Below are 19,076 nucleotides of genomic sequence, written 5' to 3' on the forward strand. Positions count from 1 at the left end.
TTGTTTTGTCTGTGCAAACGAAGTGAGGAATCATCCAAATGCCACCTTCCTGTTGAGGAAACTGTTTCTCGGGTTGTATTTCTCCTGCTTTCTGAACTAAGCGTTTTGCTGGGAGCCTTTTTGCTGCTCTCCTTTTGGTAGGAGACTGACAAATTCCTCCGCTTCTTCAAACATCTGAATGTGCAAGTGTTTTGTCAAAAGATGTGTTTAAAAAGTGGCACACTGGGCTGGGAGCAGATAAAGTATGGGTGTGAATCAGCCTTTTCACCAGGAGGGCTGGCTCGGCACAAGCCCTCTGGTCTGTCTAACCCCCACCCCTTCTTCTGGGTTAATATACGACCTCTAACTTGGCTAAATACAGGATATTTTAATTTTTTTTTTTTTTGACCAAAATGAATTTGAGTACCATATGATCTGCCAATCTGCCTCCTCATGTTCCCTGAGCCCTTTACAGGAGAAGGGAAGTGTTTGTGAACAAAGTCTGCTTAACGCAGTTGTGGGTGGAAAGGGCACAAAATGAGTGCGTGAAGAACCACATATTTGCACTGGACTTCTAAAACAAGTGACAGTTTGTTCTCTGGATAAAGGCACATTTGAGAGGCAAAACCTGAACAGTAAAAGTGGAGGGGGGGGAAGTTGGTGGTGTGTTGCTTTTTATTTTTTTAGGTGTCCCAAAAATTCTTGTCCAAAATAAGAAACGTTGAAGCTTTTAAGTACGCACTTTAAAAATATGAATATGTGACAAACTGAGTCCCAGGTGAGTCCTTGTGACACACATCAGAGGATCCTTTTCTCGGACACTGGGATCTATAAGGTGAGATTTCAGTGTAGAGGAGCATGCTCTGATGTCTGGGGTTTTACAATTTCCTTTGGTAGAGATAATCTTACTCCCATGCAAGAAGTCCTGCGTATGTCAAAACAACTCAAGTTATGGCTGAGTGAAACCTGTGGCCAACTAGTTTTAAGTTCTGTGTCAGAAGTCACTGAAGATGAGTGTTTCTGTGCTCTGGTAAGATGAAGGAAGGCCAAACAGTACTAAGAGTATTCTTGCATAAAATGTTGGGGGGATGTTATGCAACTTCACGTCTGTATTTTTTCATTTTCCTTGTTTGTTTGTGTTTGGTTTTTTGGCGGTTTGTTAACATCTGCTGTGTTACCAAGCAAAGGTTTTTGGGAAGAGGAAGCTGGAGGTGCCATTCTCCCAGCTGCAGAGGAAACTGGAGCCAGGGAGCTGGTTGAATCTCTTGCTGCTGTCAAAGGGTTTCCTCCCACCTTTTCTTCTTCTGTGGCTCCGAAACTCATTTGGTCAGGGGTTATGATCACTGCCAACCCGACACAGATGGCTTGTTGTGGGTTTTTTTTTGTCCTCCCAGTTTATTTTTTCAGTGGATTTAGCAGGTGGCCTGGTGTACAGCAGGAGGACTGATGCTGGTGGACCAGAGAAGGTGGGAAACGTGTGGCTCTGGGGAGTGGTGAACAGCAGCTCCCCTGACTGCAGCGCCCCGATAGATGAACTCGGCGTGTACCGCTTCCTGCAAGCGAAGGCACACCGGGCACCCCTGCAGTTCTTTCCTGTGCTCTTTGATTGTGCAAAACAAGCCTTTCCACATAGTCTTGGGGCTCAAACCTTGCGGCCTTTTTACTTTCATGTGAGAACCCCATCATAAAATACTTTGCTAAGCTGTCTGTGCAATTGTATTGGCCTAAAAGTTCAAGTAAGGTAGTTAACAAAATAAATTTTGAATGGAAAAGGCTTATTCTCTACTTAAACCTGAAGGGTGAAAGCAAACAGATGACAACAAGCCCCACCAAAAGCAAACCAAAAGCCCACACAACAACCCCCCTACTTTATCTTTTTGTTTGTTTCGAGAATTTGCAAGGTGGAACTTGTAATTTCTACACTGACCAGATTCATGAGAGTAAGATTCTCAGCTTTTACTGTTCTTCAGCTGTTTTTCTATCTGTTCTCTTACAATTTTTCTATCTGTTCTCTTATGATTTTTTTGATTGTGAATTAGGAAGAATGAGCTTTTCTAAACTTTCTTAAAAGACTCAACTCAGCTTTTTCAGTTAGTGCTGAGGTGTTCTTTCCCTGTAAGCTTACTCTTCAAAGATAATCAAAGCTGAAACCTGTGTTTGGCAGTTGTGCCTGCTCTTCTCATCCTTTAAGAACGTCCCAGTATTGCTGACGTTGCTTTGTGCCCATAGCCATGAAAAAACCTACCAGCTGAGTATCCAGTCATCAAACCACAGAAACCCAAGTTTGGAGGGGCTGCATAGTACAGGCCTGGAAAACAGACTTAGACATCCCATACTGGAGCAATAAAAATCCAGTTCTGAGAAGCCTGTCTTCATTCTGGATGTGGATACGAAGAATATAGTACTCGGTGTATCACGAGAACAGAACCTTGCGCAAGAGGCGAGTTACTAGTCGTTGGTTCCGTTTGTCCCGAATTCCAAGAGGTGGTTTGCTCTGTGAAGCGTGGTTTGTCATGCGAGATGATGTCATTCACACCATGGTTGGGAGAGGGACTGGGCACAATGCAGGGAAGGATCTGAGCTCTTCCAGCTTTGGACATAATGAAGAAGCGACTTATTGTCAAAATTAAGCCTCATTTGTTCTCTCTTTAATTATTTCCACTTGTTTTCTGTTAGCACAGTGTCATCAGCGTATTGGATTTTTCCTGCTATTCCTCTGCTTTGAGTTTGTAAGAGCTGAAAAAGAGAGTCTAATTTTGTCAAGCTCGTTGCCTTCAGCTTGTGAGTCCTGGCAGCCCCCTGCTTTTTCCATTTCCCCCTCCTCCTCCTCCAGTGCTCAGTACTAAAACAGCTGTAGTGTCAGCGTCAGCTTAAAAACCTTCCGAGAGTCCCGTGTGTGTGCACTTTACGTTTTTAGTTTGTTCAGATTTCTTGGTTACTTGTGATCACAGGGATTTTACATCCCACCTTGAGTATCTACACCCTGGTTAAGACTTGTGTGCGAGGCAGGTGTCGTTGCCTTGACTTTCTGGCAGCAAAGCCTTCAGCTGCTCACTTTGATCCTCACCATCATTGCTTTCCCTCCCAGTGAATTCCTTGGACTTGTATATTAAGTGATTAAAAAGTATTTGAGAGATGTGTAGATGTGGTGCTCTGGGGATATGGTTTAATGGTGGACTTGGCATTACTAGAGTAACAGTTGGACTTGATGATTTAGAGGTCTTTTACAACTTAAACGATTCAATGATTCTACAAAATTAGATGTGAATCAGTTGAGTTTAAACCAAGGTGTTTAACTCTTTTTTAGTTATTATTTTCTCCTCTTTTTTTTTTCTCCAGGCTCTGTGTTGGATATTATAAAGCATATTGTGGCCAAAGGAGAACACAAGACTGGTGTCCTAGATGAACCCTGTATAGCCACAATCCTTAAGGAGGTGCTGGAAGGCCTGGACTACCTGCATAAAAACGGACAAATCCACAGGTATTTTTCTTTTTTTTTTTTCCCCCCCTTATCTTTGTCCTGAAATGTGTGTCACCGAAACTAAGTAGCTGAGCACCTGCAGTCCTAACCGACAAGCAACTGTGAGGGCATGTGAAGAGGAAAGTAAAGATGGGAGCTTAATCAAAACTTAGAGTTCAAAGGTCTATGTAGTTGCTACTTCTTTAAGACATACTATAATTTGGCCAAGTTTGGGTAAACTTTGGAGTATCCTGAAGTTCTGATATGGAGAGTATAGTTCCAAAGTTTAGTTGTTGGAGCTGGAAAACTTCAGCTGGTTCTGTTCTTTGCAGAACTACAAGAGCACTGCATAGGAAGTGTGGAGCAATTTAATAAGGAGCCTTTCAAGTTCTGTTATATATATGTGTGTATATATAGAATATATATATTTAAGGCTAACTGCAAGATGAACATAATGAAACTTGAATTTGGGTAATTTAATTTAAAAAAAAAAGAGAAGATATAAACAATTAGTGAAAAAAAACCTTTTCTGTAGGTAAATCTTAGTTAACTAATAGCCTGTGATTTGATGGATCACTGCTACGTGTGGATTTCTGTGCTGCTGTGTCATTTAGGAGATATTTTTAAATCGTATTTTCCTCTCCCCTGATGTCAAGGTGTGGTGTGGCTCCGGAAGAGAGCCTGCTAAGTCAGTATGTTCTGCCATTGAAGAGAATTGAAATTTGCGATCCTAAATATGTGCTGAAAATAGATATACTGCTTGTGGGTAATGTACATGAACCCAGCCACAGACTGCTGCTGGGAACAAGAGCCTCTTCTTTCTTGGGAATTTTGTGAGCTTGGCTGTGTTCTGGTACAATGCCATTATAAGCATTGCTGCTGCTGTGCTGGAGTAAATTTCTGTCCTCGTGTGAGAGCTGCCCAAGAAGAGGTAGCTCTTTTTGCCAAAACATTATTTTAATCAGAAAAGCCGAGGAGTATTTATTTCATATTTGTAGTCAAACTGACTGGCTTTTGTAGATTGCTTTGGGTTGAAAGGAAAGAAGTGCTTGGAAATGGTTCTGCTGGAATTCTTTTGCCTGAGAGAAGTCTCAGATTCTGGTTTCCAGTTTCCATTAAAACTCTGATTTGGCAAGAAAATTGTCTTCAATGAAGACAGTCATTGATTTCATAGCAGCTGGTTGCTCAACTTCATTTTTTTTAGAGATAAGACTCGGCAGCTTTGGGAATTTAGAGTGAATTAACAAACCACCTTGCCTGCTGAGTGGAGTGCATGGTATTTTTTCACCTTTGCCAGAAGTAATTGAACCGTGTTCGTCTGTGACTTGCAGTTGGTGAACTTGGTTGATTTAGTTCATCTGGTCTAATGAAATCAAAATTTATATGTTAAAGCAGTAGTAACCTGTTAAATTTTAATTTGTCACGTGATTTCTGTATTGAAAGGGAGGTGGTTCGCCATTTGACTTGCTGTAGTAAAACAGCAAAAATAAATATTATAGAGGATATATTCATATCTGTGGGGGTATTTTTTGGCTTTTTTTTTTACTGTGCTCAGCAAAGCTACAATGTTACAGAAAGCTCAAACTGCTTGGTCTGAAGTAAACGTGATTCATGTTGAATGATTCAGAAGTGAACCAAACCTGCTGTGACCATTCTTGTCCTGCCTGGTGAAGTTTTTTGCCCATATTTAGGGAACTTGAGCAAAGAAATCGAAGTTGTGTCACTGCTGCAGCTTAAGGTTGCAGTTGTGCATCACTCACTTTGCACATGTTGCATCTTCGTGTTTTGGGGTTGTTCTGACAGTTGCACAATGTTTTAACAGAAAAAAAACCCTTTAGATTGCCTCATTGTGTTGGGGCATGGAGGTCTGGGAAATGTGGAGAAGTGGTAATAGTCACGATGGAGAAGGAAAATCATGTAGTTTCCTACCTGTGATGCAAAGGATGGGTTTTTAACTCTTGGCAGAAAGCAAGCTTACATGCCTTTGATGGAGTTAGTTGTACTGGCTGGTATTTTTTCCAGATCTGTTTACACTGCTGAGAGACACAGTTTAAAGTTGCGGTGCACATGGGACCTTTCCTCATATATAAGAATATCTGTGTGGTTTTCCCATATTTGCTGAGCACAGGAGGTCGTGGTATTGGTCATGGCTGATGGGAAGGGCAGGTGGAAATCCTGCAGTCGTGCCAGAGATGCTCTGAGAGGAAGTGTTTAAAATAACTAAACTTTGGTCCCTTGGGTCAGCTTAAAGTATCTGGCTCTGAAGGAAACAGTATCAGGTGATGGCTGAACTGCTGAATGGTGGCTGCAATGTGGGGCAGCTGTGGTTGGGGTGAACTTCAGGCCAAAACGGGGTCAGCTATGAAGGGTCAAGACTGAAGGGCTTTGGTTAGACCTGCAACAACCAACCCAAGGCAAGCAGCCGTCCAGCAAGGCAAATTGTTCATCTGCTTACACTAAAATATCCCATTCTCTGTTTGTATTATATGTAGGAGAAAATTACTCGATAATGCTAGAAACGTGGTATGGGTGAAATGAATAGAATGAGCACGTCAGGAATTGGACTGTAAGGCTGGTGGCAAAGCCTGAAGGCTCAATACCTGGACCTGGATGTAATTTTCAGAAAATTACTCGATAATGCTAGAAACGCGGTATGGGTGAAATGAATAGAATGAGCATGTCAGGAATTGGACTGTAAGGCTAGTGGCAAAGCCTCAAGGCTCAATACCTGGACCTGGATGTAATTTTTTGGGTGCTGTTGACCTGAAGCATGGACAGCTTGTTACTGCTGTAAATCATCAGTGAGAACAGAGAATAGATGTCTGACCGTGGAGCTGCTCGTTACTCTTAAATTATGCATCATCTTAAATGGGGAAATTAAGTTAACACGTGGCAGACTGGCTTAATGAAATTCTGCATCTTACTCTGCACAAGGCTGCCTTGAACTTAATGCCACCTCCAGGTAAGGTTTGGCGAGCTGGCGTTGCAGGGAAGTGTAAATCCCTGCTTTGGACAGGAGGGTAGTTTGACAGTATTCTCTGGAGGAGATCAGAACACCAAATATCGAGTGAAGGCTTAAATTATAAGTATTTATTTTAATTTTCTTTACTTTCCTAATTAACAGCCAGAGCAAGGCTGAACCTTGAATAGATGCCATTGTTCAGCAACAAATGCTTAAGTCTCCCACATTGTCCAAAGTGATATTTTTTTGCCTTACTCTTGGAAGGGAACAGAGTCTGAAGCCTTGTGGAAAAGACAAAGGAGAAGGCAGAATCAGTTTTATTTTCATGAAACGCTCTATACCCAAGTAACCATTATGAATGATCCCTGTCTTCTTACAAACCCACCGTGCCCTCCCGTGTCTCAGCCTCCGGTGCCATGTGCCCGGCTCCTTTCCCGTGCCAGCTGCTGCCGGCCCCGTCGCAGTTTGCCGCGTAGCGTGGTGATCCCAATGACAACTTGAAATCCGAGCGATCCGGCTCGCGGCAAGTGAGTTAAATACTTGGCCACCAGCCAGCGTGCCGAGCATGGAAGGCCGGACTCGGAAACTTTCGGATGAAGCAGGAATCTGCTCAGACATGTTTTATGGAAGTGGAGCAAGACTGTGAGGGGTCGCTCCTGGGCTAATCTTGGCTGGGTGACACACGGGGTATGTCGCACCGCTCCCCCGTTTGGACTCCGATTCCTCCGTGTATTTGGGGATTAGCAGAAGTTTGATGAGTGACTTGGAAATAAAGCTAAAGCAAAACCAACCCGAGAGGTTTCATTGCTTAAAACGACTCGTTGGAGGGAAGTTCAAGGCTTTTGCAGGTGGTGCCGTGTGTGGCAGCCTGACAAATGAATCACGCTGATTAACTGTTACAAGGTCTCTCTGTCTTTCTCCCTATTTTTATCTCAGAGCTTATCTTCTGCTCATGATTAGCTGTTGTGTAACTGAATATTTCAGTTAGTCCAGGTGAAATGATACACTGCTCAAATATAATCCGATTCTCCTGTTGCAGCGTAATAAATGTGATACTCGCATGCTTTTTTTGTAAAATCAAAAAAAGCTTAGAAAGCGGTTTAGCGCTGCTCACGCTAAAAATTCTGGCATAGCATTGATCCGGCTATTAATTTGTTTGCTGTTCTACTTCTTAGGGAGCGAGAGGTACAAAAGCACATTTGATGTGCTGAGTTAGATCAACTCGTGTCCTCTTACAGAATGTTTTGGGGATTTTTAAATTTTTTTGAGGTGTCTTTTCAAAATGAGTTTTCTGAGTGTGGGACAGCTGGGTGCCGTGGCAGCTGTTTGAATGTTGGTTTTGAAGAGACCCTGGAAACAATATTCTTGCTGTGTTTTTCTGCCAAATATATTACCTTATTTTTTGGACCTTGGGATGGTTTTGATACAGGATCAAAGTTTTATTATCTACCTCTTCTACCTATATTAAGAGAAAATAATTTCTGAAAAAAGGGATGTCTTTATGTGAGCACATACACATCACCAACACTTGTTGGGGGGGGGAGTTGCAGGAGTGCTCCTTGAGTAGCAAGTTTCAGATTTAAGATGAAGGAGCTGATGGAGATATTTTGGCAGAACTCAGCTGTCCTATAAGATTCAAGCTTAGTTTTTACGTAGCTGATGAATGCACCGATGTCCATGCTGGCAGGTTTTGTGGTTAAACTGGATTCCAGTATGCTTCTGATTATTTTGATGACTGAAATACTGTACTTTTTTCGTTTCTGTAGCAATACTGTAGGAGAACTTCACAGCCTTCCTCTCTGCAGCGCCATAATCTAAACTGAAGTTTAGAAGGGGAAGATTGAGGAGTGGATAGAGGGACGTGGAGTCTTTCCCCTCTAATTGCCAGTTTGATTTTGTAATTTGAAAGCTAGCTGCTGCTCAGCTGTGGGAAGTGGAATTTTATATTTGAGGAAGTGTACTTCACTCTCTTCTTCCTTATAGCAGAGAATAGGCAGAAATAACCTTTGGAGGTAGTTGTTAATACGTATTTTCAAGCTTTAATTTGTAAACAGTTCAGTAGCCGGAACAAGAGAAATGTTACTCTTGAGTGTCTCAGGTGCAAAGAAGTAAAGATGCTGGTTTTAGATTGTAGTGGGAAAATTGTTCTCCCAGAGAAATACCTCGCTGTGCAGTGTGAAGGGCACAAGCATGGCCGAATCTCCACGCTCTGTACCCAGCGTATTGTGGTGGTTTGGTAAACGAGCATGTTCTGGCCGTTTCTTCCACTGCATCATCCAGAAATGCATTGTTCAAAAAAAATAAATAAAATACAAACTGCCATCAAACTCCAAACAGTTTCCCTGTGGTTGCAAAGAGAAAATAGGAACCAGATGTAAATCCCAAATCTGCAGACAGCCAGAAACAATAGCTCCCGTGGAGACAGTTTTCCTCGAAGTGGCTAAAGAGTGTCTCTGCTCTGAAGCCTAAAAACCTGACAATTAAACCTCTGGTGGTAAATATTACTGCTGGTGAAAGCACGGGAGTGCTGGGGGCCCTGCAGTGGCTCCAGGCTAACGTCAGTGCCTCAGACCCTCAGGGGCTCCGTGTGTTCCAAGGGTCTGCGTATCAGCTTGCGGGGCGACGCCTGGCGCCAGGTGCTGGCTGCGTCACTGCGGTGTTCAGGTGCCTGTCCCCCTGCCATTCTCCTCGGACCCAGGTTCTGCCTCTGGACTTTGTCACTGTATGTCCTGCAGTTACTCAAAGTAGCTTCAGTTTAATCCAAGGGAAAGATAACTTTCTGATACAGCTACTATGCACCGTGTTGAAAGGGAGCTGAGTTTTTAGGTTTCCCCCCGCTCTGTTACACAGAGGAATGGGAGAAATACGATGAAGAGCAGGAGGCAGAAGTCGAAGTGATCTCTGAAAAGTTCACCAGCAGTGACATGTTTTGGTCAGTGATCCATGACTGAGTTGCACACTCAGCTAATACTGTTTCTAGCAGTTCCTGAGTTGTCAGGAGTATTTGGTTTTTATGCATTTCCAGGGGGATTAATCTTCATTCTCTCTCTGCAGCATTAATTGTATTAGGTGAGAATGTAACAGGCTCTCCTAGCTTTTGATTTTGAAGGCACCAAGTGCCATTCACGTGGGGATCTTTATTAACGTGTATTAATATCTGAGGGGTGGGTGTCAAGAGGAAGGGGACAATCTCTTCTCAGTGGTGCCCAGTAATAGAACTAGAAAGAATGGATTTAAGTTAGCACATAGGAAGTTCCACCTCAACATGAGGAGAAACTTCTTCACTGTGAGGGTGCTGGAGCCCTGGCCCAGGCTGCCCAGAGAGGGTGTGGAGTCTCCTGCTCTGGGGACTTTCAGAACCTGCCTGGATGCATTTCTGTGTGACCTACTTGAGGGGGGGATCCTGCTCTGGCAGTGAGTTGGACTAGAAGTTCTCTAGAGGTCCCTTCCAACCTCGAACATTCTGTGATTCTACATCCAGCTACTCTGTGCCATCATATTCATGTCACCGATTTGATCTGGTGTAGATCACTGGGACCTGATCACCCAGCACAGGCTCTTGCAGTATCTCTCCAGCACCAGAGTAAGTAATTGCTTAAATCACTGGTGTTCACCCTTTCTGCCATGATGGATCACATGAATGACTCACTTCAAAAAGATGGCTTTGAATATTGATCCCTGTTGGAACACAGCAGGTTTTCTGGCCATCGTAAATCCTAAAAGCCACGTACGTGGAGATGCCTCAAGCATTTATTCAGACCAGTGCAGCCTTTTCGTTCATGCCTTACTCTAAAGCATGAGGAAAAGGTCACTTGCCAAATTTGCGTGGTAACGTGTTACACACACTTGAAAATTTTGAGAGGCTGCCTCAGACATTATTTTTGCACGTCAACTGAAACAAATTGTATCTTGTCTTGTAGAGTTCTTCATACTTTCAAAATCGAATGAGACAAAACCCACACGTATTTAGGACAACAAATAGGAAACTGCCGAAGAGAAATCTTGTCATTTCATGGCAGCTTGGAAATGATCACCAAGTGAGACCAGGAGTGCCAAGAGGAATTTTTCTATTGTGCAGATACCTGTTTTATAACTGCTTTCTCCATTTTATAGGAATAGCTGGATGAAATAAGGAGATCTTCTTTTCCCTTCCTGTGCTGGCCATGCTTCACACTGTAGTCTTCTAGATTTTGGAGAAGGAAGTTGAGCTGGCGAGTCCTTCGTGAGCCCTGGTTGTCTTGAATTTCTCCTTCTGTGTCACGTTGCTGAGCGAGAGCTGTGGGTGGCTTCATAGATATGGATGGCTCTTGGCTGCGTAGGGGAATGTCTTGGACCTTGTGTGTGTGTAGATATATGGACTGTTTCTCCAGAGCACCAGTGCTTATTGCCTTTTTGAAACCAAGGCCTTTTTTTGAGCTGCCCTGTATCAACATTTTTGAGCCTTATTTGATCCAAGTTCATTACATGGAGTAAATTTTACTTTCTCCATCACAGCAGGATTAAGGCAAGGAGATGAGTGAATAACCGACTTTCCTGTTTCTTGTGCTACCTGATGCATCTTTCACTCAAACTGGGGCGATCTACATGTGGTAGCTTTGGGGAAATTCCTATTTCTGAGAACACCAGGAACATGTTTTGGCATGCAGGAGGTACTGCAGCATGGGAGCATATGTCACTAGCATTGCCTCTGAATCATGCCCACCTCCTTATACATCAAATAATCTGACATGAAACATTGAAATAAGGCCACGTTATTGCTTGACTATTCTCCTCTGTTACCAATGGCTAAGGAAGGGCCTCCCGAAAATATCTGGGCCTCCAGGGGTAGGAGATAGGCCTTGTGACTCCACAGCTTGCTCTGTGTGCTGCTTTTCATGCAGCAGCTGTTAAAGGAGCTTTGTGCCGTGTCACCACTGCTGTCCTTAGGAAGTGGGATCAGGAAATGGGAGAGCTGAAGAGATGAATTTGTGGAAGAAATCCTGGTACATTTTTAGCTGCTGTTCAATGGTACAAAAACTTGATTGTAAAGCCTGCTGGTCAGGGTCCTTCCCTTATGGGAAAGAAAAAAAATAAAAGACCTCACTGAATAGGGGAAACTTTAAAAAGTGGTATGTGAGGTTAGAGATGTAGCTTCTCCTTGCATTGACTGCTGAAGAGCTGAATCTTCTCAGAAGCCCAAACTGCTTGGCAGATCCTCCTTGCCATAAGCTGATCCTGCAGCAGTACACCCCAGTGTTCATTGGGGTGAGTATGTGGAGCAACAGCCTCTTTTATAGGAGGAAGAAGTAGGGCTGCGAGGGCTGGTATGATTATATTGTCTCCATGCTGTGAGACAGGGCTGGGTCTAGTGTTTGCTGCACTTTGTTATCTGGCTTAAGGAGCTGCGCTGTCTGAAAACTGTTTTATAAAGTTTTAGTTTTAGCTGGGGCGACTTCCCAGCTCAGTTACTTGAGCACTGGTGGCTGGGCTGGAGATGTGGTGATGGATGAAAGGTCAAGTCCAAGGCAGATAGGATCTGTCATCGAACCACACCTCGCTTTAACCATCGTTGGGCTTGTGAACACGTGGGAAGAGAAGGAATTAACAAGAGCATGGAACCATCAAAGTTGGCACAGGAGCAAAAAGCATGAGCTGGACCTAGTTTGCTGTGATAAAGGCAGGTTGGAGGCGCTGCGATAACAGCGACAGTGTGACAGGAGTGCAGGGAGGGATGTGACGCGCTGCTTGTTGTCTCACTGCATGTCAGAGACTCGCACCAAGTTAGCCTGAGGTCTGCAGCTCCTTCTTTACTGCCTCAGCATCCTACCAGCCCCTGGAGCTGTTCAGATGACAAAGATGACAGAGTGAATTTCGGGAGGATCTCCTGCAGCTCTCTTTGGTGAGCCCTCCCTTGTCTGAGCTGACAGAGCGGCTTAACGTAAAACGAATCAAATTTCTGAGTCATGGTTTCTTGGGCACCAAACCCTCTACTTAAAGCAGCAGTCTGCTTCCGCAGCATTGGAGGGCAAAATAGGAGGAGAAATTGTGCCCAGTAAGTGCCTTGTGGATCCTCTGAAAAGTTTTTAACGTTTTAGCTAAAATCAAGTGCAATGGGAGATTCATTTCTCACGTAGCCCTTACTGGGGTTTCTGTTCGCCTGTGGCAGGAGAGTGGCTGCAGTTATCTCTCCCAAGAGGTCTCTTCATTGCATGGAGTATGAGCTGCCTGGATGTTAAGGGTAGGGCATGGAGAAACCAAGTACTTGATGTCCTTGTGTAGCTCATCTTGGTGGAAGCTGACTGTCCTTCCCAGTAGGCTTTGTCTACACACCCCTCCGTTTGCAAAACCACAGTCGCTTCTGGCTTTCAAAGCCTTGCTTCGTGCTGCTTAAAAGAACCAAAAAGAACTTTTTTTTTAATTCCTGATAGCACTGAATTATTCATCTAACTTTTTCCAGACATTAAAATGACAAGTTAAAAGCCCTAAAATATTCCTACCTACCTAGCCCCTCTGAAGTTTGGGCTTTTAAAAAATGCCTCTGCCGTTTATGAGCCTTGGAGTAAATCGTGAGTTGCTGGCATTTAGCTCCTGCGTTGAGGCCCTTGTCTTTCCCCACAGCCCAGCAGTCGGCAGAGCAGCTCAGAGGAGAGGGCAAAGCCATCGCTGTGCTTCCCTGATGGCGAGCGATGAAGCACGTCGCTGAGCTGTGGTCTCCCGCTGGAATTTATGGCAGCCTGGGGGCGGTGGAATTTATTGCAGCCTGGTGGCCGCTGCTGCTGGTCCCGGCTGCCAGGGCCTGCGAGGGCCTGCTGAGAGGGCTGGGGCTAAGCAGGGCTGAAGCAAGCTGTGGACTTGGCCTCTCTCCCCCCTGCTTGTGCCTGCCGCAGCAGGGAGGCTGGAGAGAGGGGTATGGGGGCTGCTTTGCCAGCTCGCTGCTGTTGGAGGACCTTCAAGCTTTGGGAGGTGTTCCCGAGTCCAACTCCACAGAGTTAAGTACAGTGCTTGAACAGACAGTATTTGCATCTCGTCCAGGAGTTTGGGAATTAAAGCTCAACCCTGTGGCATGAAAATGCTAATCCACACGGCTTTTCTGAACAGGAAATGCTCACGTCCAACACTTCTTACACATTCGTCTTGAATGCCTTCTCCTCTGATGTACTGAACATGCTGATAGTTGAGGCCATAAAAGTACTGCTCCGCTCGCACTTTCTGTTTTGCCACTGTCTCAAATGGTAAAGCTTGTGTCTGACGACTTTTTATACCTTGGCTTGTAAGGCAAAGGGCAGAAGTGACATAGGTGATAGCGTGTTGTTGAAGGGAGAGTGGCGTTCGCTAGTAGGGAGACAGTAGTGCCATCCCAAGCACAGGTAGAGGTTGGCCAATGAGTGGATTGAGAGCAGCCCTGCGGAGAGGGATTTGGGGGCGTTAGTGGATGAAAAACTGAGTATGAGCCAACAATGTGACTCACAGGCAAGAAAGCTGATCGCATCCTGGGCTGCGGCAAGAGAAGCGTGGCCGGTAGGTCAAGAGAGGTGGTTCTGCCCCTCTACTCTGGTGAGACCCCACCTGCAGTTTTGTGTCTGGCTCTGGGACCCCCGACTTAACAAAGGCATGGATGTGTTGGAGTGAGTCCAGAGGAGGCCACGAAGATGACCAGGGGGCTGGAGCACCTTCCCTGAGAGGACAGGCTGAGGGAGTGGGGGTTGTTCAGCCTGGAGAGGAGAAGGCTCCAGGGAGAGCTTAGAGCAGCCTGCCAGTACTTAAAGGGGGCTACAGGAAAGCTGTGGAGGGATTCTTTTTAGTAGAGGGTGTGGTGATAGGACAAGGGGTGATAGTTTCAAACGGAGAGTAGATTTTGATTAGCTATTAGGAAAAAATTCTTCACTGTGAGGGCGGTGAGGCAGTGGCACAGGTTGCCCAGAGAAGCTGTGGATGCCCCAAACCAGGCTTAAGGCCAGGTTGGACGGGGCTTTGAGCAACCTGGTCTAACTGAAGGTGTCCCTGCCCATAGTGCTGGGATTGGAACTAGTTGGTCTTTAAGGTCCCTTCCAACCCAAACCGTTCTGTGATGGGATTGCAGTGCTTATTTGGTGTATAATGTCACAAGTCATTTCATATTTAACTCTGAATAAAGATATTGTCCTGAAATTATTTTGCAGATTACTGGGAGCAACAGCAACTCCAGCAATTGGTTGCATTCAGCATAAATATTTTGGGTTACTCATCATCATTAACAGAAAATAGTAATTCTTGCACCTTCTCTCTTTTTTTTTTAAATCGAACTTGGCGAGAGCAACCACTCCTCCTTCCTCGTGCCAAATTATGCACTATAGAGTTCAGTCCATGGAAATTTATTGCTATAGTTGATTTAAATTGCATCTAATGGGCAGATGAGTCATGGTTGTGTGACAGCCAGCATTGCGTCCTAGAGGCACATGTGGGCAGGTTGGAAGCAAAAGCAGAATAACCAGGACTCGTTTCCACTTCCCCCTGCACGGGACAGTTTTTCTTCTTCTCAGTGCTGGGCCACAGAAGTCCTGGGCTGCCACTCCTTGCTCAGGTCACTTCTGTCGTGGTTATAGTGTCCTTCACAAGCTGTTGCTCCCAACGTAGGCTTTTGAACGGAAGCCAAGTGGATCCTTTTTGATTTCCAAACAACAGACTTGTTTAAAAAGCAGTAACATCAGCTGCTTCGTTTCTTTTCTCGCAAGTGCCAGTCCTCTAAAGTCTGTAATACGAAGCTTTAGTGCATGTGCCAGCATTGCAGAGTGGCAGCTGGTTATTGAAAACGCTACTCTCCATCACAGACCAGCGAGTCCTGCTTTTTTTTTCCCCTTAGTGTTGCCCCTGAAATGAGCACCGCTGCGTGGCAATGCCAAGGACTGAGAGATCTGAGTGAGGGCAGATCTGATAATTTAGCAGGATTTTAAGGACTTCAGGCTTTTTGTAGTGCAAATGAGCTGTTAGGATACAGTTCCTGTAGTGTCCCCGCGCCACACCCTGTTGAAAAAAATAGTTGGGGTGTGTGGGAGCACTGCCCTTGAAACTGGGGAATATCATCTCATTCCCTTCCTGTCTTTTGTAGGTGGATGCGTGTAATTTTGTTGGATTTGGGATCACTTTGGGTTATGTAGCATCTAATGCCTATGGCCCAGCCTTAACCTAGAGGCATCAATGGGAGGTGGCTGGTACATTAGCGTTTGGTCGCACTGGGAAGCTAAACCAGTTTGAAATACGGGTGAGGAGGGATTTCTGCCCTCTGCAAAACCTTTCAAGGCCGATGCGGAGAATTCAGCTTTGTCCTGGAGCTACTCCAAACCTCTCTTCCCACCCTGGTTGTGAAGTACGAGGTAAATAAAAACATAATCGTTGTTTTGCTGAAAGGCTCTTGGAGGCTTTGGAAGAGAGCAATATGACAGCTCTACAGTAGCATTTGTTAAGCTACCAACAAGAAAGTGTTTACTCCATCCTTCTTTAACTTCATTTAAAATGTCATATAATTACTGTTTATGCTACAGCCTAAAGCTGCTTCCTGTTTCCAGGATAGCAATTATGCCAGAGGCACACCGTTTAGTCTGAGTGTATCAGCCCAGGATATGGTCATTACCACATTAATAGGAAGTACCTTCAAATTGTTACACTTGGCAACAACTATATCCTGGAGTAACAAACCTCTCACCATTCAGTTGAGGAGTTTGTAAGCGTCTCCTGAGGACAATAAACAGGAAAGCACTGTTCCTCTTTCCCCTACCCCATTACTTTAAATGCAATTAATTAAAAGTGAGTTTAAAGGAGGACCTCATTTGAAGATACACTAAAGAAAGGGATCTGTGTTCACCCAGAGTTATTGCTGCTCGATGCTTACCTGCTGCTGTTGCAGAGGGTGGCGTGATGCCGCTGCACTGGGGTCAGAAGTGGGAAAGCTGGAAGTTGCCTCTGCGGTACAGTAACTCCAAAACAGGGTCGGTGTCCCCATGCGGTTCACTGCTTAGGGGGTTTTTGCTGCTCTGGGGTGGAGTATACCACGCTGGGGTGAATAATGGCCTTCTCAGAGGGTTGGTCACTGGGAGGAAATGCCACATCAAGTGGTGATTTAATTCTACAGCTTCACTTGGATATTTGGCAGCGGTTGGTTTAGGCCTCCTGGATTACTTATTGTAGCAACAACTTGTTTTAATTTCATGAACCGGCTTTGAAGCACCATGTTTGCTGACTTTTGTCTCCAACAAGAAAATATGTAAAATTTTAATTAATCCAAGCTGAAGTTCAAAGGAAAGCAAGCCGCTTCACTGGGGGGGGTTGACGGACCAGAGTCCTTTGGCTCTGTTTTCCGTGGAGTTCCAGTCTCAGTGCCTGTTTGACTGTTTTTCCTCTCCAAGCCTGTCCAAGCTCTGTCATGGTGAGATGGTCTGGTGGTATTGAAAGTGTGCTGCTCTCTGGCTGCTGTTCCTGTGTCAATGAAACCTGCCTGAGTGGTGTTTTTGGCTCTGAGGCACAAGATGGTTGAGAGTTCATCCTTAGTTCTGCTTAAAAGCTTCCTTGGCACTTCCTGCATTGCCAAGTGCGCTCGGCTCTGGGGGCTTGGTGAGCCGCACACCTTGTCCTGCGGGCAGGGGAGGTTTGGAAGGGCTGTTCGATGCTGCACAGGCCAGCTTGCTGGGGGAAAGCTCCAGCATCCTTGGCTGCCTTGGAGTACAGATGGAAAAGGAAATTACTCTTTCTTGCGTCCGTCTTCAAGTAAGAGGAACAATAACTTGGACAGGCAGCCTTGGTGCGTGCTGTTCCTCTCCCCCCAACCTGGAACCGGCGGCTTTGGCAGGGGCTCATGCGTCCCGGCTGTCGCAGGAGAGGAGCCGACTGTCTGGATAAACGTTTCCAGTAGGATTTGGAGAGTTTCCTGAACATCCTCGGTTCCCTCTGAATTAGTGCCAGTGCGAGGTGGGATTCCTGGAGCTGGCTGTGCCTGTGCCAAGCACATTTTGCTCCGTGCGGGCCAGCTCCTTACCTAGGAAGCAGCAGACTTGCGTGCTGTGCTCTCATGGCTCCGTGTGCTCGTGGGTTTGGATCCCAAAGGCATCTCCTGCCTAAATATCGGCTGGGAACTTTTCCATTTCCTTACTGCAATGGCCTGTGAATGCGTCGATGGGAGCCCAGTCAGGTTTGTATCTCTCACAGCGATTAACTCTACGAATCCAGTTATATGGGATTTGGCTATTGGATGCTAAGGGGGTGGGGAGGTGGCGTAGCTACGTGCCTAATGGTGTATTTAATTCCTTCAGCTCCCTCTGTCTACTTAAGAGTCGTCTTCCACTGATGCCTTTTGGCTGCAGCTGTTAATTGCAGGAAAAACACACAGAATAATGCTTATTGGAGGGAAAGCTGACTTGCCCCTAAATGAGTGTTCACGTATTTGGCCGATGTAAAATGAGCAGGACTAGAGCTGACTGCAGCGATTGTTTTACATTTGTCTACTTTCCAGCATCACTGTCCCAGCTTCTCACTGCATTAAATCCCATTCTGCTATTTAGTCAGCTTCTCAGGACTATCTTGCCATACAACTAGATTTATCCAGGTGTTCTTGGTCACAGATTCACAGAATGTCAGGGATTGGAAGGGACCTCTAGAGATCATCTAGTCCAGCCCCCCTGCCAGAGCAGGATCACCTACAGCAGGTCACACAGGAACGTGTCCAGGTGGGTTTTGAATGTCTACAGAGCAGGAGACTCCACAACCTCCCTGGGCAGCCTGTGCCAGGGCTCTGTCACCCTCACAGGGAAAAAGCTTTTCCTAACATCTTTGTGGAACCTCCTGTATTCCAGCTTGTACCCATTGCCCCTTGTCCTGTCATTGGACGTCACCGGAAAGAGCCTGGCTCCTTCCTCCTGACAGTCCTCTTTGACATATTTATAAACATTTATGAGGTCACCCCTCAGCCTCCTCTTGTCCACGGTAAAGAGCCCCAGCTCCTTCAGCCTTTCCTCACCAGGGAGATGTTCCACTCCCTTCAGCATCTCTGTGGCTGCGCTGGCCTCTCTCAAGCGAATTAGTATTTTGTCGTACTTGCTCTTGTGCCTCAAACAGCGATTAGGCTCCAAGACTTACGCTTCTCACGAGCAGTGACGGTTGGGTAGGACATGAAATGCTCGTTGGAAGGCTGAAGGCTGCCGTCAGCTGTGGTTTGCTGTTAAAGTAATCTTTAGCTGGATAGTCTTACGGACAATCTTTGTTCACGTTTGTTCTGCTGTGTGCTGGGGGAAAGCCTTGCCATGCCACTGTCCTAGCCCGGCTATTGGGAAGAATCTAACAAATGCTAATGCCGAAGAGGATGTGTTTAAAATTATCCTGGCCTGGAACTGGCAGTGACCCGTGGTCTTCTTCAGAAGAGCAAAGGCAGGAAGGAAGAGATTTCCAGGGCCCAACTGGGGCTCTCTGCCCGGGCCGTCACGCCAGTTCTGTCTTCGTGATGCACGAGGGAGGAGAGAAAAAATAGCTTGCTTTTTTTGTTTTTTACTTTAGTGTCTGTGAAAGGAATTGGAATATTTGTGGAGGGCAGTGCTGGGAGAATCTGCTTATTTTGGAGGTTTTTTTCTTCTCCCTTTTTGTTTTCTCTTTCCTGCGAGTGGTTGCCCATTAGGGTGAGCTGTGTTCTGAGCTGCTGCCTGTACGCACTGGCAGGCGTTCCCCCGGCAGCTGGTT

At 45.5% G+C, this 19,076-nt stretch overlaps 1 protein-coding gene across 1 annotated transcript in view; it reads left to right on the top strand.

Annotated features, from left to right (window-relative positions):
- Positions 1-19,076, top strand: part of OXSR1 (oxidative stress responsive 1) — a gene marked incomplete at its 5' end in the record, with an annotated part of 73,463 nt that overhangs the window by 20,242 nt on the left and 34,145 nt on the right. Inside the window, one exon of the mRNA XM_009869115.1 lies at positions 3,319-3,460. Coding sequence (XP_009867417.1) covers positions 3,319-3,460 — 142 coding nt within the window. The remainder of the gene's footprint in view (positions 1-3,318; positions 3,461-19,076) is intronic.

This window comes from Apaloderma vittatum, unplaced genomic scaffold, assembly GCF_000703405.1.
Source record: "Apaloderma vittatum isolate BGI_N311 unplaced genomic scaffold, ASM70340v1 scaffold5775, whole genome shotgun sequence".
NCBI classification, from domain to species: Eukaryota; Metazoa; Chordata; class Aves; order Trogoniformes; family Trogonidae; genus Apaloderma; species Apaloderma vittatum.